This window comes from Vanessa cardui, chromosome 16 (assembly GCF_905220365.1).
Source record: "Vanessa cardui chromosome 16, ilVanCard2.1, whole genome shotgun sequence".
Classification (NCBI taxonomy): Eukaryota; Metazoa; Arthropoda; class Insecta; order Lepidoptera; family Nymphalidae; genus Vanessa; species Vanessa cardui.
In genome coordinates, this window is record NC_061138.1 from 24,915 (window position 1) to 46,628 (window position 21,714).

Consider the following 21,714-nt stretch of genomic DNA (forward strand, 5'->3'; position numbering starts at 1 on the left):
GTAAATTGCGTTTGTAGGTACTCCAACATCTTCATTGTGGTCAATTACATTTTTTTCAGTCGTTGCCTTCTGTTAACATAATATTTAACGTAATTATTAATTTTAATATTTTGCCGTATTAACCTAACTATAATTAGTTCAGCGAAAAAACCGCTTGATTGCCCCCTTGATTCGCACTACACACGCTCTCGCAATATTACAAAGGTTAAAATTGACTGAAAAAAATTTTGCAAGATGCTTATATACTTTTTATACAGTCACTCATAAAGTTTGCTGTTGTAATAATAAATAAACTTGATATTGATACCGATGAAGGCATAATTAACAAAAGTTCATACAGGCGATGTCAACAGTAGAGTGACAAGTGCATGTCGCCAGCGTGCAAGCCGTTTTGCGAGTACGGTGACCGGTCGTCTCGTGAGGCCGGAGAGCGCGGGCTCCGCGCGGACCGGCCGGTCAGCCGCGACGCAGGTGACTCGTCACTGGTCGCGGACGAGTGCCGCGCGGCCGCCGCGGTCGGCTCGGAGAGCGTCGGGCGCTGCGACACGACGGCGCGGCGTGGCCGGCGCGGGGAGTGCGAGCCGCGGCGCTCCGCCGCCCGCCATTGGCCGCGTGCACGTGGCCTGATCTCGCACCATAGCAACGTGCCTCGCCCCGGCCCCGCACGCCCCTCGTTAGATATTCGCGCAAGGAACCGTCTCCTGACTCACAGTCGTGCCGCAGTTCCGCGCTGCTTTGACGTTTCGTTTGATAATTTCTATTTCGATTTCGTATTATAAAAGATCGACTGCCGGTCGATAAGTACGAATCCTTACAGCGCTTCGTTATTACATTGTTTACTTTTAATACGAGTGTTAATGGTAGTGGTTTGAATTCCCGTACCATTTAGTTGTTTCTTTCTGCTGAAGAGCTGAGGTCTAAGACCGCAGTCAGCATTCGCATTTTTGTAATTATTGAGTAAGTAGTATCAATTTTTCTTTAATATTTCATCATTAAATATTTTAATAATACGATCCAATATGATATGATTAATATGGTCATTCTAGCCCAACGTGAAGTTTTATTTTTAATTTTATATTAATTATATCAAAGCGTGTTCCAGTGTAGTTAATACATAAAGCTTTTAAATTATTACTGTATCAGTATTTCAGTCTTGCTGTAACTACCCAGTTCTATTACTATCTAGAGTACAAATTTAAAAGTATTTGCGGATTTTAAAGGAAAATGTGGAGCAAAAAGAAAATAATATATGAATATGGACTATAATAAAATATAATAAAGAATGTACGGAGTAGACTAGAGCGAAACTCTCTTTAACTCCGATTTTGATGGATTTCTGAGTAAGTGAGTTCCTCAATAGCATAAGGTAGCAGTAAGTCAATCCACCAGCAATAGCACAACGAAGGATAGGCAGGAAGCAGGCATTTGGTCTGTCAAATCTTTTTTCAAGCTGCATAGACACTTGAACCCAAATAATTGTTTGATAAAAGCTTGTCAATGCTTAAACCGTCTGATTTGATAAGATATATAATAAACTATTGACTCATGTAGTCCACACTATTGTAGTTTAGTATTTTATTTTAATAAGTTGTTGGTATATTAGTTACCTAAATGAGTGTTTTACAATGTCTCACAGAAAATAAAAGTAAACTTTTGAATTGTTCTATCTTGTTCCGATCTTTATAATTTATTTACTTACAAACATAAACAGCTGACTGGGCACAGATGCCGGCTTGGTTATCACAACTCACGATTCGCCCCTCGCTACAGGCGTCTAGTAGAGCTAGTTAACTGCAACTAACAATGTCATTTAAAACAGTCGATTTTTTTTTCCTTGAAGGTATTCTTCCTTTCTATAAACTTAACTTTTGTGCAGTTAAAGCAGCCGGAAAGAGTAACGATATTTATGATAAAAAAGGTTGAAAGATAATAATATGCTCGTGGTAATGTTTGATGATTCGCGGCGCGTAGATCAGGTGGCGTGACGTCATTAGCCAGCTGACACAGACTATCGCTTTTATCGACTTCCATTCATTTCACCGTCTCTACTCCACTGAGTTGAATCGTCGCCTTTCATTGAGACGCAAAGAAGTTTTAAGAGTTTCTTGTCCGTGCAAAATGTATAGGAGGTACCTATTTACGTAAATGTGGTAAACAAACGAAAGAGTTTGCTTTATGTCTTTGTAATGTACCGGTACCTCAGGTTAGTACTATCGCGATACAATAGCGCAACTGCGCGGCGTTTCGCTCACTGACACTCGTACGAGTTGTAGAGTTTCAAGGGAGAAAATAAATACTTTTACGTTTTGTTTGTTTTTTAAATATGTTTCATCTAAAACAACGTATAAGTTAATATGCATTATAAGAAAAAAAAGTAATTGAAATCATTTAACTTTACAAGTTTTTATACATCTAATGTATCTTATATATATATATATGTATGTTACTGTCAGTAGCACTACTTAGTTTAAAATTGATCGAACTAGCGACCCGCCCCGCTTCGCACGGGTGCAATACTGATACTAAATACACTTCAGAATTTGTTTATTTACTTGTTTATTTGTTTCGTTTCTATACTGTCCATGAATTTTATACAAAAACTCTCGAGTTGCTCTATCTATTAAAAACACATCATAGTCCGTTGCGTAGTTTTAAAGATTTAAGCTTACAAAGGGACATAGATAGCGACTTTGTTTTATACTATGTAGTGATTGAGAAAACACTAATAATTCATTTTTATTTATTTCGGTTCTTTTATGATCTTCGTCGCATCATACTTTCAATATTGTCACTAAAAATACCTCGTAGACAGATATCTATTAAGGATCGCCCATTCATAATGATTAAATTTATTGCCTAGATTCATTCTAATGAGATTTCAGTTTCATGCAATGTCAGGTCAGTTAATGGCGGGGCTACAATTATAATTTTTAAATATACTTTATTATCTTTTAATATATTTAATTGTATAGGCAATTTAATGACACTAAAAATAGCTCAATTCTATGGAACAATAAAACTAAAACGGTAACGTTATCCAGCTTCCTACTTAATCTATTCGCTGCGTTTGTTGCTGCGTGTCTAGATGAGGGTTGTCAGTACCGCCTTCGCCCCGAGACTATTACGAGACGTTACTCCTTTACGCTTAACTTTTATTAAAAATTAGTACAAGTTTTCTTGGGAGTATTTGAAGTTACAATTTTTTATACTTAAATATAGGCAATCAAAATATTAAGATTAATTTGCATAAAACCCAATAGTTACTTTTCTTCATCATCCACCACCACTGACTGGAGCACGTATGGTCCAGTCAGTTGTATTATATATATTTCCCAATATTTATATTGATGTATTCTGTATGAAGATCAGCGAATACAAATTCCAATACCAATAGTAGTTACGACGGAGCGATCTCTTATTGGAATCTGACTAGAAGGTTGATTATTTTTGGACCTCTACCATACGACGTTAAATTTGTGATCTATTCGAACTATGGGATACACCTACTATAATCCTAAGCTAGAGTTATGATTTATATCAAAAATTATTATTAAATAAATATCTTATTGGTAATGTATCAGACAAATACTTAAAAAATAGTCATCCATGTCGATAATGGGTATTAAAGTAATAATAATCATAAGTACTTTTTTAATTTCTTAGAAAAAAATGGAAGCCTCAATCAAGAATAACGAGCAAATTGAAATGCTTTGTGCCACTTGTTCCGATGATATTTTGTAAATTCATTTTATGGATGGCGAACATTACCAAGTATCAGTACCAAACGAGCTTAACGTAACTAAAGCAGGCGCATGAACAGCGCGCCAAATATTCATACGATACCGTTATCCGTTACATATTTACGGAAAGGTCAATTAAAGATTATTAGCGATATGCAATATATGCAGACACAACAATTTGAATAAGCCGTTTTCGCGCCTGCATCGAGTCTGATTATGGAGACAATTCCTCGCAGTCGGTTTATCGAACATAACATTATCTTGCAATCTGTCGGGCGAACTGAGAGTGCGACAGTTGCGACTGCGCGAGTCAGTGATGGAGTGGATTTATAATTTATTGTAATCCGATATTTCAGACGGTTTCAAAATAACGTTCAGGGTTAAAATGTTGAGCGTTGTCTGTACAACCTAAACATCTATGATTACAATTAAGGCAAATATTGATGAATCCATTTATTAATATAATTAATTTTATAGTTCATTTTTTTGTAAATTTATTGTATTTATATTTTATTTCAATGTAAGTTATTATCGTTGGGATTTTTAGAGTCATAAAATAAGACGTAGAATGTTACAAATAGGTACTCTATAGTCCAACATCAGATACGGACGGTGAGGTGTGATGCGGTACGACTCTGACCCCGCGATCTTCGCTATCACTGATAAGGGTGACCTTTCCAAGTGCAAACACGCGCTGGAGTCAGCGTCACTGCAATTATGCAACTTATTCCGACTCTCGAGGTCCGATTCTGTCATTACTATTTTACAGATTTGCTGTGTTTTTTTTTTTCGTTTCCAGGGAAACATGAAAAAAAAACACAGAAAATATGTTGGTATTTTTACCCAATCCCGTCTCACGCATTGCTCATACGAGTGTTAAGGTTGCGGTATACAAACACAAAAAGTTCTTGCGCAAACAGCTCCACTAGACGTTAAATATCGACAGGTTTCCTTGTGATTTTCCTTCGTAGGATTTTCCATAAAATACTGGCTGATAATATTAGGTAGCGTTATTTTCTGTTTTCAATAATTTGTCCTCTTATTCCATCTACTTGAAGAATAACCTAAATAAGATTTGTGGCTTTTTAGAATAAAAGACTTAATGTATGTAATGACGTAAAGCGTCAGTGTTTTTAACTAATATAATTAACGTACAATGCTTTCCCAAGTAATTTTATACTAGCAAATCATAAACAATTTGCTTGCTTCCCAGTGTTTTTATGCTGGTAAGTTAGGACCGGTTTATGAAAAAATAACAACGCATTGATGTTATGACGTCATGCGTTATAATTGCCTCATTGTAGCGCAGGCCGCCGCCGCCGTTCCCGTCGATTCGACTTTCAATACAGTCACTATTGCTAGTACTTCGGTTTCTTCGGATGACACGCCTAATTTGCATTAAACGTTGCCAACAGATATCGAGATAATCTTACTTACTTACCAATATTATATTGAACTATATTAAAATTATTGAAGTTGAGATGAAAAATGGAAATATAGAAGATGTACATCTATTTACATATTAAATACAATAATTGGACTCGGCAAAAACGTCATGAACATAGAACCAACTGCGCACATTCTAGAGTGTTAGTCACTACAAAGTAGAATCTATGCGATAAATATTATACTAGCGTTAATATCTAGATAACGAGTATCAACTACTTATATAAGCCGTATCATAGTTGCAACACTGAAATAATTATCATAATAATGCAGCGATGAACAGATACAGAGATTTCCTGATGTCGTCTCTCGCAGAAACAGGCAAGCGGGGCCGGCGACGAGCCTGTGGCCCGCGTCAATTGGCGCACAAAGAGCGCCATTGTAAGCGCCGCCGCTCCTGCAGTGCCTCGTCCCTGCCCCACTTTGCTCTCGTAACGGGAAGCAGTCGGCGAGTACCCGGCGACGATATCGTACCCGCGATCCCAGTACGTTGGCTGCGATTGGCAGACCTCGATGTTATGAAATGCGTCGGCAACTGAGAGGTCAAGAGTCTGATTGACGTCGGAGATATCGTATGAAGGTCGAATCGGACGTCGCTTACCTCAAATTTAAGAATACGTAATCTCTTCTCCCGCTTAGCTAGTAGAAGTTTGGCGGAGGACGAGTTCGCCAAAGAAGAATCATCGACCTTCGTCGTCCTTGCGAGATGATAAGACAGTCAGGGTCTCATGGAAACGTAAGCCGGGTCGCGACCCCACTATCGCGCCCTTTTAACCGTACGCCGCGCCGCCGCAGCTTCACTTTACGCGTGCACTTCCTTGCGTGCGGCTCGACGACCGCTCGCTGCCCCGCTCGCTGCCCGCTCGCTGCCGCGCGTTTTCGTAAGACTATTGAGTACCGATAGCTTCCTCGGCTAAACATACGGCTTCCAAACCACGGTGAGAGGACGACGACCTGCAGTCTTCGCGTAGATTTAAGTAATTAATTTCGACCAGTTCTTGAACCTAAGTGTTTGTTTGTTTACAGATTATTAGCGCGGTGAATATCACATCAGAAGGTGAAGATGCCGGGTGCGGTGATGAACGGAAGTCGAGCAGGGGAGTCGGACGACATCGTGTTGACCGGGTTATCGGGGCGCCTTCCCGAGTCCAACAACATCGAGGAGTTCGCACAGCAGCTTTTTGATGGGGTCGACCTGGTCACCGCTGACGACCGACGTTGGACTCCCGGTGTGTATTTCTTTAAATGCATGATCTCAATGTGGCGGTTGTTCACTTCGTATTCGAGTCGTCGTATGGCCGCAGCTGCTCGGATCGTCGCGATGTGTATTGTAGTGTAATTCAGCCGACGGATTGTGAGCGCGAGCCAATGTTCTCAGCATAATAAGGGCTTCTCTTATTCAATTTATTTTCGTCATTGTTCGTTAATTGGTAATATTCTATATTTATGGAACTAAGCCTTACATATTTACATTTTATTATAGTATTGCAAACGAAAAGTACTGAAAAACTTCCGAATTTTTTTTTAGCTAGTTATTAGACCAAACAGATCTTTTTAGCTAGATAAAAGGTAGTATTACAAACTCTTTCATAGACTGACCTCTGGCAGTAACTAGGGTGGTATAAAATATTTAAATATTTAATTTAATTAAGAATAAACTACAGTCATTTCCTTTTTCTAAACCTAGGAATATATAATCAATATTATGAGTAATTCAAATCTCGAAATTCCTGTTGTGATTTGTCAACAGTCAAAATATTATATTCCATTTTTCTATCTTCAAAAACAAACGGCAACAGCGCATACCATGCGTCATCCCTTTTCGTAATTACCACTGCTATTGTGAATGGAATTTCCAAAAAAAAAATTTAATATTTTTTTATAATTTTTGTGCCATACTCGTTTGATCATTGACGACTTCTATGTTATAGACTTACACACAAACCTTTACCCATCATTTTATCTCCTCGAGGGATTAATAGTAAAAAACAAGCCAAACAATGTCCTTTTCTCGGGCTCAACCTCTGTTTTTAAATTACATAAAGATATATTTTGTATATCAGATGGAACAAAAGCAGTTAGAGTTCATTTCCCTCATTAGTAATATCAGTAAGGGCGTTATTCCATTTGGACTGCTAGCTGATCTATAACAGGAAAGTTGGATTACCTAAAAAATTAAATCAATGTTTACACTGGAATTACCGTCTAATTATGTCACAAATAAAACTCTTAACCGCGAACTCGAAGTATACGTAAATAAATAGGAGCGCGTCGAATGTAATTCCAGATCTATTTATCCATCGAACTATCCTTAAATTGTTTTCCTTAAACCGCGAGGAAAAAAAACAATAGTAAATATGAGGATACTTCGGATTGAGTCATCTTTGAAAGATACGAAGAGCAAAACAAATGATCTCTTGCGCTGGGAATACTGCAGGAAAAGTGTTATTTACGCCATTCTGCGCGCGCTCAGCTCCGGCCCATGTTACGCAATCAATCCGATTCTAATTTACCGTAGGTACGAAGGGTTCAAACGGTCGTCGTGTTTAGAACGCATGAGGCATTGCGAAAAAGTAAAAACTATCTTTTCATTAATTTTTTAAATCGTTTCTGATAAATAACACACTGATATGTATTCATAAAAGGACAATATAAGCTGCACATTGATCAGCTCAGTAATAACAGCAAATTTAACAGCAATATGAAATCGTAGTATTTTTTTGAAGTGTACATATACATATGTATAAGAAGACTCAGCTATCTCGTTTTCGCGTTGGAGACTAAGTAATTTCTCATACGACTTACTTCGATACTCGCGATCGGAACGCATTTGTTTATTTTTTCATATAGAGGTATTGATCCTCCCCGCCTGCATTGCACTTGACATAATCGTCTGCACTTAGCGGCGTCACCTACACGGCGCAACAGCTTACATTAGCACGAAACAATAATAAGCATTATTAGAACATTCTGATATTAATTAAGTACTGAACTAAAAAAATCGACTTCGTATGCAAAAAATGTTAATTTGTGTTAACAATGGTAATTTAACCTTTTTAATACTTTAAAATAATTTACAGGAGCCGTGTAGTTATCGCATAGCAAGTAGAAACTTTACAAAAACAAGCCAATTGACCTCAGAATTTCAATTATTTAAAAAATTTAGCGAACAGTGCGAACACACTTATACGAGGCAATAGTTACAATTATATTTTTTTCGTTTTAAAAAACGATTAGGTATATAATAAATAAAACATAGTAAAAATATTCCGTCAGATAAAATCTATTCACACGTAGTAGAACAATTATTTGTTTTGCATAACTAAAATATATGTAATCTTAAAAAACGTAGTACGTTCTTACAAAAAACTACTTATGAACAAGCGTGACGTATTATAATTTTTATATTAGTCCTTTGAATAGATGCTGAATGAAGAACTAAAACGCGGGTCGTAGTCCAGTTAGTCGAGCTTCTCGTGGCGTTGTTCAATATGCACATAATTTTCTTAATTTCATTGTGTAGTATTAATGACGACCTCCATGGTCGAGTGGTGTGTACACCGGTTTTCATGGGTCACTCTGAGGTCCCGGGTTCGATTCCCGGCCGAGTCGATGTAGTATACCATTAGTTTTCTATGTTGTCTTGGGTCTGGGTGTTTGTGGTACCGTCGCGTCGTTACTTCTGATTTCCATAACACAAGTGCTTCAGCTACTTACATTGGGATCAGAGTAATGTATGTGATGTTGTCTCATATTTATTTATTTATTTATTATTTATTAAAATGCAATGTTGCATCTGTAGCGAGATTTATAACGGCTAATGTCCTCATTGGTAGCAGAATATCTGTGTGAATTCCTTTGATGTTCTCTACGATTGAGCTAGTCTACCTCTCAGTAGATGTACGTTATGTATGTAACGGGAGCATGCCATGTGTTATTTGGCGCTCTATGAGATATTCAACAAATGTCCCATTGAATCGTATCTTTAGGTTGTCTCATTGTTTATAACTACGACGGCGCAATTGTGCTTCAAATCCGCCAAGTATCTTCCGTGTGAATCTTTTGGGAGCATTGTGATAATTGTTTTATTATTCATATGTCCCTTAGGTTTTTTGTGCGTTGTTTAGACGAAAACAACAAATTAACAGCAAACAATTAAATTTACGTGTAACGTCAATTGTAAGTCTCTTCCGCCTTCCGTTAACGTGTTTCATACATCGAAGTGTTCGCTGTATATAGAGAGAGATTATGTAGTGTTATGATTATAGCGAGACTATGCGAGGTATCACAAATGTCGTCTTTGAGTTATAGATTTTTGAGAATTAATGATAATACTGATAATGACAACAAGATCACAAGATAATACAGAAGAAATTTTAGAAATTGTTAAAGAGCCAGCGAAAAGGGAACATTCAAATAGAAGGTGGGGTTTCTAAAGCTCATCTGTATTATTTTCCTGGACTGGATTCGTTAGCGCAGAAACATAATGATCGAAGTAAAACATTGTTTGTTTAGTGTTTTTGCCTTTTTGAGTATCGGCCTTGCTCTAGTTCCAAAGGTGTATTGCGTTAAGTATATTCGCAAGTGTATCTCGCTCAGCTATCCTTAAAGACTATCCGTGACAAGTATTAAACTTATTTACTCTAAGCAAGACTTATCGGTGGTTACTATTTAATTAAGTAACAGAGGCTGGAGGGCGAAATAGAACCTTTTTCAAAGTCTTGAAAGCGCTCACGTATGTAAGCCGGATGGCTGGACTCATCTTATTTTTGATGAAGGTGAATGTATTCGAAGTTATTGTGAATGAAGGAATGAGCTAGGTGCTTGGAAACGGCTGAGTGCGGACCAAACGAGCGATGATTCATACATCAGTCGCAATTGTTATTGAACGATTTATTTGAAATTTAGAAGTTCAGTATTCTTCAATCGTCTAGTGAACACATGTTAGCTTCTTCAGTCTGCACGCATCGACAAGTGACGGCAACCTGTACCGACATGAAATCTGTTTGACGTGCGTTGTGCGCGGCGGCGTGTGGCGGATTTAAAAATTTGCCGCCAGTAGGCTAATAGGCTATCCAATTTTTGCCCCCTACTGACTTTTAAAATTCGATACGTAAGTTTAGTTTCCAATCGTATAAATTACATTTATTCTGAAATTGCAACTTAATGATTTGTGTTCTATCATTACATCGGCCTTTTTCCGTTATTAGTATGATTATAAACTAGGTGATATGATATGATACGTTTTTTTTTTCTGTAAGATAATAACAAATTTGGGCTAACTTTACCGCCCCTCTAAATCTGCCGCCCTAGGCCGCCACTGGCTGTGTCGCAAAGCATGAAATTAAAAACGGAAAATGAAATACGTTTGTATTGAAATATACATATATTCCGTCAATTTCAATTGCGTCACTTTAATTAAAAAACTTTTTATAAAAAACTGTTGCATATAATATAACATTTAAACTACTAATTTAACCTGTGAACTGACTTTAAATTATTACTTTGTTAAAATATTTGACGTCATAATAATAATTTGTTGTCAGTGATATAGACGAAAGAGAATATTTGAAAAAAAAATGCCTTTATGCTACGATGTTATGTGCACCATATAACTTTAAATAATTATATATTCAATCAATTTGTGAAATATTTTTCACATCCATTGCGATATGCAATCAACAAATACAAAACACAGCAATATCAATACATGAAGAGTTACCGTTTGTAATGTCGTTCTTTTACATTCATGATTGTTCGGATTATTCTACAGGCTTACACGGTTTACCGGAGCGCAATGGCAAACTCAAGGACCTCGCTCACTTCGATGCCACGTTTTTCGGCGTGCACGCGAAACAAGCACACCTGATGGACCCGCAGCTGCGGCTGCTGCTGGAGCTGACGCACGAAGTCATCGTCGACGCGGGCCTCAACCCGTGCGAGCTGCGCGGCTCGCGCACCGGCGTCTACGTCGGCGTGTCCAACTCGGAGACCGAGGAGCTGTGGACGGCCGACCCGGACAAGATCAACGGCTACGCGCTGACCGGCTGCTGCCGCGCCATGTTCCCCAACCGCATATCGTACACGTTCGACCTGAAGGGCCCCTCGTACGCCATCGACACCGCCTGCTCGAGCTCGATGTTCGCGCTGGCGCAGGCCGTGAGCGCCATGCGCGCCGGCCAGTGCGACGCCGCCGTGGTGGCCGGCACCAACCTGTGCCTCAAGCCGGCCAACTCGCTCAACTTCCACCGCCTGAGCATGCTGTCGCCGGAGGGGCGCTGCGCCGCCTTCGACGCCAGCGGGCGCGGCTACGTGCGCTCGGAGGCGGCCGTGGCCGTGCTGCTGCAGCGCCGCGGCGCCGCCCGCCGCGTGTACGCCACCGTGCGCGGCGCGCGCATGAACACGGACGGCAGCAAGGTGCAGGGCATCACCTTCCCCTCGGGCGACATGCAGCGCCAGCTCGCCACCGAGACCTTCGCCGAGGCCGGCCTGCGCCCGCAGGACGTGGTCTACGTCGAAGCCCACGGAACCGGCACCAAGGTACGGCTGCCTCTGTACAAACAAAACTTCTGAAAGTTGTAAATAATACATTTTTCACTAGATATTTGATTAGATTAATTATGTATTGTATTTTTTTATTAATCAATGTGAATCTCGATCTTGGCTATTCGGGGTTTATTCGGAATTAATTCCAGATATATTGATGATTTGCGAGGCAGTACTATATGTAACTTGTGAATGATCGTGCTTTCAGGTGGGCGACCCGCAAGAAGTCAATGCGATAGCGGAGTTATTCTGCAAGGACCGCAAAGGCCCCTTACTGCTGGGCTCGGTTAAGTCTAACATGGGCCACTCCGAACCCGCCTCCGGTCTGTGTTCCATTGCCAAAGTGATCGTTGCCATGGAGCGCAGTAGTATTCCGGCCAACCTGCATTACAAGGAGCCCAACGCCGACATCCCGGCGCTCAGCGACGGCCGCATTAAGGTAAACAGATCTCTGAATTAGTCGTAGTCGTACTTACTTACTACACATCCAGATGTGTCGGTTTATAAAATATTGCTAACTCCTCACGCTACTACTCATTCGTTTGGAGTTAAAAGGTGAAAATCTTTATTGGACTCGTATTATTGTTTGTCGCTACCCAAAAGGCCGATATTAACAATAACCGAAATTCTTCCCGACAGGTCGTGGACCGCAACACGCCCTTCGAGGGCGGGCTCGTGGCCGTGAACTCGTTCGGCTTCGGCGGCGCCAACGCGCACATCATCCTGGAGTCCGAGCGCGCCGGCCGGCCCGCGCCCGCCAGCTACGCCGCGCCGCGCCTCGTGCTGGCCTCGGGCCGCACCGAGGAGGCCGTGCGCGAGCTGCTGGCGCTGGCCGCCGAGCACCCGCGCGACGCCGAGCTGCACGCGCTGCTGGACGCCGTGCACGCGCACAACGTGCCCGGACACGCGCACCGCGGCTTCCGCCTGCTCGCCGACACGCCCACGGAGGAGATCTCGGTGAGCAGCGCCTCGGCCGCCCGGCCCGGCTCAGCGGTCGCCACTCGCCACTCGCCACTAACGCCGCCCTTGCGTCGCGCAGGAGATCGAGAGCGGCGAGCCGCGCCCGATCTGGTTCGTGTTCTCGGGCATGGGGTCGCAGTGGGCCGGCATGGCGCGCACGCTGCTGCGCCTGCCGGTGTTCGCGAGCAGCGTGCAGCGCTCGGCCGCGGCGCTCAAGCCGCACGGCATCGACCTGCTGCACGTGCTGTCCGAGGCGCCCGACGCCGCCTTCGACAACGTCGTCACGTCCTTCGTGTCCATCGCCGCCGTGCAGGTCGCGCTCGTCGACGTGCTGCGCGCCGTCGGCATCCGACCGGACGGCATCGTCGGACATTCCGTCGGCGAAATAGGTGAGCGACCCCCCCGAGCGATCGCTCTTTTCAGACGGATTCAAATCGAAATCTTATACTAAAAGAGTGATTTGCGCCAGGTTGCGCGTATGCCGACGAAACCCTGACGGCGGAGCAAGCCGTGCTCGCTGCATTCTGGCGAGGTCGCAGCATAGTGGACGCGAAATTGGCTCCGGGCGCCATGGCGGCGGTCGGACTCTCCTGGGAGCAGTGCGTAGAGCGCTGCCCCCCCGACATCGTACCGGCTTGCCACAACGCGGCCGACAGTGTCACGGTAAGGCCTCGCTAGCCGGTTCGCAGTCCACGACCCGACGCTGACTGATCGTTCGACATTGATGCAAAACTCCGGTGGTCGGACAGATTTCGGGGCCCGTGGAGTCGATCGAGAAGTTCGTGGCGACGCTGGCGGCCGAGGGCGTGTTCGCGCGGCGCGTCAACAGCTCGGGCGTGGCGTTCCACAGCAAGTACATCGCGGCCGCGGCGCCGCAGCTGCGCCGCAGCCTGGAGCGCGTCATCCCCAACCCCAAGCCGCGCACCTCGCGCTGGCTGTCCTCGTCGCTGCCCAAGGACCAATGGAATTCAGAGATAGGTTAGACTGCTTGTGCATACCCGAGGCGTAACTAAAATAAACATCACCCAACACTAGGATCTGACCAAGAAAAGACTCTGTGTATACCTTCACTGTCGTTAGTGTATGAGTAGCGAATGAGTCATCAGTGCGATCGCATTTCAGCCAAACTGAGCGACGCCGCGTACCACGTGAACAACCTGCTGTCGCCGGTGCGCTTCGCCGAGGCCGTGCGCGAAGTGCCCGAGCGCGCCGTGCTGGTGGAGGTGGCGCCGCACGCGCTGCTGCAGGCCGTGCTCAAGCGCGCGCGGCCCGCGCCCGCCGCCGCGCACGTGCCGCTCGTGCGCCGCGACGCGCCCGACGCGCTGGCGCACCTGCTGGCCGCGCTGGGCCGCCTGTACGCCGCGGGCGCGCAGCCGCGGCCCGGCGCGCTCTACCCGCCCGTGGCGTGGCCCGTGTCGCGCGGCACGCCGGCGCTGGCGTCGCGCGTGCGCTGGGACCACTCGGTGGAGTGGAGCGTGGCGCACTACGGCGCCGCGCGCTCCGGCGAGAACGTCATCGAGTACGACCTCTCCAAGAACGACGACTCCTTCATCGCGGGCCACAACATCGACGGCAGGGTTCTCTTCCCTGCCACGGGATACCTGGTAACCTCTATAGATCTCGCTGCTACGCCTATCGCTTTGTACAGGAAGTGGGAGACAATATGTAATCGTTTTACATGGTTTCGTCCGTTTTTCTATTACAGACTTTGGTTTGGAGAACTATGGCGAAACTACATAACAAAAAAGTCGAAGAAACCCCGGTGATACTCGAAAACGTTCAGTTCAAGCGCGCCACGATCATGTCCCGGGACGCGCCCGTCCGCTTCCTCATCAACGTGCTGGAGGGCACGGGCGAGTTCGAGGTGTGCGAGGGCGGCGGCGTGGCCGTGACGGGCTTCGTGCGCGTGGCCGAGGAGCCGGCCGCCGAGCGCCTGCCCGACGCCGGCGAGCCCGCGCGCGCCGAGCCCGACCTGCTGCCGCTCGTCACCGACGACATCTACAAGGAGCTGCGTCTGCGCGGCTACAACTATGGCGGCATATTCCGAGGCATCCGCACCTCCGACCCGCGCGGCACCGCCGGCACGCTTGCCTGGGACGACAACTGGATCTCCTTCATGGACACCATGCTGCAGTTCGGCATCATCGGCGTCGACACGCGGGAGCTCTACCTTCCCACGCGACTCCAACGCGCCGTGATCGACCCGGCCGCGCAGGCGGCCGCCGTCGCCGCCGCCACCGACGGGAGCATTCCGGTGCGCATGCGTCGCGACATCGACACCATCTCCGCCGGCGGAGTCGAGTTCCGCGGCGTGAAGACCAGCCTGGCGCCGCGCCGCGCCAACGCGCAGGCCGCGCCCAAGATAGAGAAGTACGTGTTCCTGCCGTACGACAACGCCACGGTGGGCACGGAGGACACGTCGCGCTCCAAGCGCGACGCGCTCACCGTGAGCCTGCAGCTCGTGCTGGAGAACGTGGGCGCGCTGCGCCTCAAGGTGGCCGAGGCGGCGCTGGAGCGCGCGCCCGAGGCGCTGCTGGCGCCGCTGGCGCTGGCCGTGCTGGAGGGCGAGCCGCAGGTGCGCGTGGAGACCTCGCTGGCGGCCGGAGCGCAGACCGCCCCCTACGCGGCGCCCATGCAGCCCCATGGCATCAAGGTACATGAGCGACTATTAATTATATTCGTGCGCTGATAGCGAAGTCATACTCATAAAATATTGACACTTTCGTGTAACGGTTTCAGGTGACCACTAAGGACGCTCGCGCCGGACCGCCGGACGCCGACTGCCACCTCGTTATAGCGGCAGACGTCCTGAGCCGGCACGGCGCGGCGGTGCTCTCCAACCTCGCCGCCGCGCTCGGCGAGGCCGGCTTGATCCTGCTGGAGGAGCCACACGGCGCTCTCGACGAGAGAGGAGCCGCCAAGACGATCGAAGAGGCCGGGCTCGGCGTAGTGTCGCGTCAAGTCGCTGCCAACTGCGAGTACGTGCTGCTGCGGCGCCTGCCCGCGCTTCCCAAGGAGCGCGTCGTGGTGGAGATCGGCGAGGACGGCAAGTACGCGTGGGTGGAGACCCTCCGTGAGGCCATGCAGCGCGCGGAGAGCGAGCCGCTGCGCGTGTACGCGGTGTCCCGCTCGGCCAGCGCCGGCGTGCTGGGTCTGGCCACGTGTCTGCGCGGAGAGGCCGGCGGCCGCTCGTTGCGCGTCTTCTTCCTCCCCAACGCGAAAGAACCTTTCGCTCCCGACGCGCCGACCTACGCGGCGCAGGTGCGCAAGGACATCGCAGTCAACGTGTTGCGCGCCGGCGTCTGGGGATCCTACAGACATCTGCCGCTAGCGGACACGACGGACGCTCAACTGCAGGTAGGAACAGCGCCCGATCGATTGATCGGCAGCATTCCGAGCGAGCTCTGAGGGAGTACTGACGCGGCCGCTCCGCAGGTGGAGCACGCCTACGTCAACACGCTGACGCGCGGAGACCTGTCGTCGCTGCGCTGGATAGAGAGCGACCTGCGCTTCGCGCATGCGCGGCCCACGCCGGCGCGCTCCGAGCTGTGCCGCGTGTACTACGCGCCGCTCAACTTCCGAGACATCATGCTGGCCACCGGCAAGCTGCCGCCCGACGCCTTGCCGGGCGACCTCGCCGGACAGGTGAGCCCCCCCCTACCGCTTCGAACGATACGGCTCATCGACACGTCCGAACTGGATGGTTCTTATAAAACTATTGGCCAGGTTTTAGTTATAATTATTCTTTTGTGTTACTAAGCGTTCACAATTTTTAGGAGTGTATTCTGGGTCTGGAGTTCAGCGGTCGGTCGACAGATGGAAAGCGAGTCATGGGTATGGTCGCGGCGAAAGGTCTCGCGACTACGGTCATGGCCGATCGAGGCTTCCTGTGGGAAGTTCCGGCAGCTTGGTGAGCATACAGATTTGTTAAGAAAGAAAGAAATAGGACACGAGACAAAATAAAAAGAGAAAAAGTAAAAAAAAAAAAACATTTAAAAAAAAAAGAAAAACAACGGAAATAAAAAAAAGACATATTAACTAATTATAAAGCTTCCCATATGAATATCGAAACAAGTAAAACCTTGGAAACCGAAATAAAATGAAATCACATACAAATATTGAATAATACCTCATATAAAAATCATGTCCCCGATGGAGGAATGATAAAGTGTCCCGCGCGCAGGTCGCTGGAGGAGGCGGCCACGGTGCCGGTGGCGTACGCGACGGCGTACTACGCGCTGTGCGTGCGCGGGCGCATGCGGCGCGGCGAGGCCGTGCTGGTGCACGCGGGCACGGGCGGCGTGGGGCAGGCCGCCATCGCCATCGCGCTGCACGCCGGCTGCACCGTGTACACCACGGTGGGCACGCCCGACAAGCGCGCCTTCCTGCGCTCGCGCTTCCCCGCGCTGCCCGACGAGAACATCGGCAACTCGCGCGACACGTCGTTCGAGCAGCTCGTGCAGCGCCGCACGCGCGGCCGCGGCGTCGACCTCGTGCTCAACTCGCTGGCCGGCGACAAGCTGCTGGCCTCCGTGCGCTGCCTGGCCAACGGCGGCCGCTTCCTCGAGATCGGCAAGCTCGACCTGTCCAACAACACGGCGCTGGTGAGCGGTCGCTATCCCTCTCGACGGCGACGGCTGGACTGAGATGTCATTCTAATGTATCCTATTGTCGACGACAGGGCATGGCGATCTTCCTCAAGAATACGACCTTCCACGGAATCCTATTGGACGCACTGTTCGACGCAGTGTCGGAGAACGAAGAGAAACAGGCGGTCATGCGTTGCGTGACGGAGGGTATCGCGAACGGGGCCGTCCGACCTCTGCCTTCCACTGTTTACACCGACCAGCAGCTCGAGCAGGCCTTCAGGTGAGTGCCGCGTCGATGCAATCGCAACGCCGCTCGAGGACGAGTCGTATACGGGGCGCCTCTTGCCGCAGATACATGGCGACGGGCAAACACATCGGCAAAGTACTTCTGCGCGTGCGCGAGGAGGAGGCGAGCGGGGCGCGCCCGGCGAACAAGCTGGTGTCCGCCATCCCGCGCACCTACCTGCACCCCGCGCGCAGCTACGTGCTCGTCGGTGGGTATCCTACACGTTCGTCGCACGCGTTCGCGTTGCAGCCAACCACAGATAATCACGTTACTAATTTTCTTGGTTCAGGCGGCCTCGGCGGTTTCGGTCTGGAACTAGGGCAGTGGCTGGTGATGCGCGGTGCCACCGCACTCGTCTTCAACTCGCGCAGTGGAGTACGCACCGGATACCAGTCGTGGTGCATCCGCAGGTACGCCCAGCGAAAACCCCTCCGAGTCCCCGACGTCGTGAGACCTCGCATACTCACCGGCAGCGATCCGCCGCAGATGGCGCGAGAAGGGCGTGAAGGTGGCCGTGTCGACGGCGGACGCCACGACGGCGAGCGGCGCGCGCGCGCTGCTGCGCGAGGCGGCGGCGCTGGCGCCCGTGGGCGGCGTGTTCAACCTGGCCGCCGTGCTGCGCGACGCCTTCCTCGAGAACCTCACGCCCGACGACTTCCGAGCCGTCGCCCGGCCCAAGATCGACGGTGACTACTACATTCCCGTCTCATTCTCTCATCTCGTAGACATTAAATCGACAAATATTGTGTTTCTATTTTTCACTGAGTGGATCTCCTTTTGGCTAAATTACACTGCTGCACACTATTTATAGTTTAATATTATTTTAATTATTAATTTTTTACTCTCAAAACTTGTTCTGTTCTAGTTTTAGTTATTATTATACTTTTTTTGTTTGATGTATTTTAGAATAAGTGATATTTTGTTATGTTTCGTTTTTTATGGTGTGTGAAAGTAGTGTAATTTGCTCAATAAATGTTTATTACTAAATACGTTGATGAATTAAAAAAAAACAGTTCTCCGATTTGTGCCTGTGTCGTTTTACAAATGTTGCCCTTTGTATTTCATAGGAACGAAGGCCTTGGACGCGGCAACGCGTGAGTTGACTCCAGACCTCGACTACTTTGTCGTATTCTCGTCGGTATCTTGCGGGCGCGGTAACCCTGGGCAGAGCAATTACGGTCTCGCAAACTCCGCTATGGAACGAATCGTGGAGCAGCGTCAAGCCGACGGACTGCCCGGCCTGGCCGTGCAGTGGGGTGCCATAGGCGAGGTGGGCCTGATCGTCGAGACCATGGGCGGCGACGAGGCGGTGGTGGGCGGGACCGTCCCGCAGCGCATCTCGTCCTGCATGGAGGCGCTCGGGGCGCTGCTGGCGCGCCCACACGCGGTGGCCGCGTCCATGGTGCTGGCCGACAAGCGCCGAGCCGCCGCCGCGCCGCAGCAGGACCTCCTGCACGCCGTCGCCAACATCCTCGGTGCGTGAGTCGTACTCGCCGTGCATACGTGCTCGATCGAAATACTGAGTCGTCGCTCACTCCTTTCACTCGATCTACAGGCATCAAGGATCCCAGCAAAGTGTCGGACTCTGCTAACCTTGCGGAACTCGGTATGGACTCGTTGATGGGTGCTGAAATAAAGCAGACGCTGGAGCGAGGATACGACGTCGTGCTGGGCGTGCAGGAGATCAGAGGGCTCACGTTCGCTAAACTGCGCGCCCTTGGAGGCGAGGGCGAGGGCGCAGTGGCCGTAGCGGCCGCGGCGGAGCCGGCCGCCACGGAGCTGGTGCAGTTCGCTGCGCAAGGGGAGCTCGTACCCAAGCAGGTCGTCGTCAAACTGCCGAGCGCCTCGACCTCCGACGACGCCCCACCCGTATTCATGGTGAGCATTTCCGGTTCCAACGAGACTACAGAAACTATATTTTGATGCATCGAATGAATATATCGAGTAATTTGCGATCGCAATGTCGCAGGTGCACCCGATCGAGGGGGTGGTGGACTCGCTGCGCGGGCTGGCGGCGGGCGTGCGCGGGCCCGTGTACGGGCTGCAGTGCACGGGCGCGGCGCCGCTCACCGACATGGCGGCGCTGGCGCGCTTCTACGTCACGCACATGCGCGCGCTGCAGCCGCAGCCGCCGTACACGCTGCTCGGGTACTCGTTCGGCGCCGGGGTCGCCTTCGAGATGGCACTGCAGCTCGAACAGGTCGGTGCCGATTAACCAAAAAGGATATGTGTGGGTTTGCTAAAATGTTAAATCGATTAAATATTTAAAATAATATATCGACTATACTTGGCTCTAGGGCTCTGCGACAACTCTTTAGGGTAGGCTACTATGCATTTAGATATTCTACCTACAACCGAGTAGCTAAATATGAGAATCGTTGTTTTCTGGTTTAAAGAATGCGTGAGCCAGGCGCTAGGCCAAGTACAGCGGCGCGTTATTGATTGTTTAGGATTTACCATCATGTGGCCGTCCGTAGTATTAGGAGTTTATACTATATAACGGAATAATGTAATAATAATTAAACTAATCGATGAAAATCACAGGCGGGTTGTGAGACGCGCTTGGTCCTGGTCGACGGCTCCCCGGCCTACGTCGCCACGCACACGACGCGGGGAAAGAAGAAGCGGGTGACGCGAACTGCGCAGACCGACGAGGCCGACGCTCTGGCTTACTTCGTGCAACTGTTCAAGGACGTCGACGCCGTCAAGGTTGGTGTTCGCCTGCTGCACCGTCATAAAAGAGTCGAATCCAGAATTCGAGATGTAACACATCGGTCGGCAGGTGTCGTCGGAATTGGAACGGCTCGGCAGCTGGGAGGAGCGCGTGAAACGCACAACCGCGCTCGTGTCGGGCGCCACCACACACGACGTGGACGCCCTGGCAGCCGCCGCCGCCGCCTTCTACCGCAAGCTGGTGGTGGGAGACGCCTACCGGCCGGCCGGCAAGCTGGGCGCGCCCGTCACACTCTTCACGGCCAGCGACAACTACGTGGCGCTCGACGAGGACTACGGGCTGAGCGCCGTGTGCTCCGGCCCGCTGGCCACGCACCGGTTGCCCGGCAACCACCGCTCCATCCTGGCCGGCGCCGCGGCCGCCGCCATCGCCGACCACCTGTCCGGGATGCTCGCCAAGCACTAGTGGTCGCGCCCGTGGCCGTGCGAACGTGGCGACCGTCTCTCGGTGGAGTGATTGAATCGTAGAATGCGTTACATGCGTCTTGACGGAAACCGATTTTGGAATATTTTTCTCTACGTAAATGTAAATATGATCTGTCGACTCGGTCGTGGCTTGTTTTTATATACGTACCGTATGGAGTACATAAGTTTATGTATCGAAACATATATCTGCACGACCTCTCGAAAACTTAAACATAGTACGTAGATATAAGAAATTATATTTCGTGGAAGTGTCAAGCTTCTGTAAGTAAAAGAGCATATTTTTAAAATCTCAATCGAAAAAGCGATGGTCGTGAGAGTGACGTCCTTCCGTTGGGTATGACAATGGATATTTATATATTTAATATTAATTTAAGTGCAATGGCCTCTCTATTTAACTATGCGGGGTAATTAGTAGAATTTGTAATTATAGATTAAATTACTACACAGTAGAGCTTGGCTCGCCGCTTGTGATACGATACATTCCGACGCGGCGCGCCCGCTCCGGCGACGCGACGTCGCGCCGCCGTCGCGCTGCCGTCGCGTCGCCGTCGCGTCGCTGGAGCGCGCGCGCTTGGCGCACTTAGTATGTAATAAGTAGGTGTAAGTAGTTAGTTCCTGTGTGTGGTTGTTGTGGTAATTTATTTATTGCAGAACTAGCGCAAGTGCTCTGTGATTAAAAATGCATTATTTTTGAAATCTTGTTTTATTTACCTCCTTATCGGTGCTACTCTACTTATAAAAATCTAAGACTAAAATAGAACACAATGTCCAGTTGTTGTATACGAACCAGTACTGAATTGAATGATATACTTATTTTATTGAGGAAGGCATAATTTTCTATGATTTACTTAGGTAATTTACTCGTAATTGCACGACCAAACTTTGTCTTTACGGTTTGTCAAAGTAGGAAATAGAAATTAATTAAGCGGCTATCGTGTTAATCTGTCGGTACCGACTACCACTGTAACTGTGCTGCGTAGAGTAGACA

General features: G+C 48.4%; 1 protein-coding gene across 2 annotated transcripts; it reads left to right on the forward strand.

Annotated features, from left to right (window-relative positions):
• Positions 1–718: 718 nt before the first annotated feature.
• Positions 719–21,422, forward strand: LOC124536275 (fatty acid synthase-like). Of its 2 annotated transcripts, none has more exons than XM_047112786.1 (23): positions 719–957; positions 6,213–6,415; positions 10,960–11,726; positions 11,941–12,171; positions 12,372–12,689; positions 12,772–13,081; positions 13,162–13,355; positions 13,442–13,670; positions 13,815–14,296; positions 14,398–15,345; positions 15,432–16,049; positions 16,128–16,337; positions 16,469–16,602; positions 16,876–17,296; positions 17,374–17,561; positions 17,633–17,775; positions 17,857–17,977; positions 18,054–18,253; positions 18,635–19,042; positions 19,123–19,445; positions 19,537–19,767; positions 20,112–20,276; positions 20,350–21,422. In XM_047112786.1, the coding sequence occupies exons 2-23, from the start codon at positions 6,250–6,252 to the stop codon at positions 20,704–20,706; spliced, it is 7,164 nt and encodes a 2,387-aa protein (XP_046968742.1). In that variant the 5' UTR covers positions 719–957; positions 6,213–6,249; the 3' UTR covers positions 20,707–21,422. The 2 variants fall into 2 exon arrangements, with proteins under 2 accessions (XP_046968742.1, XP_046968743.1); XM_047112787.1 differs by lacking the exon at positions 719–957 and adding an exon at positions 5,600–6,124.
• Positions 21,423–21,714: the final 292 nt, after the last annotated feature.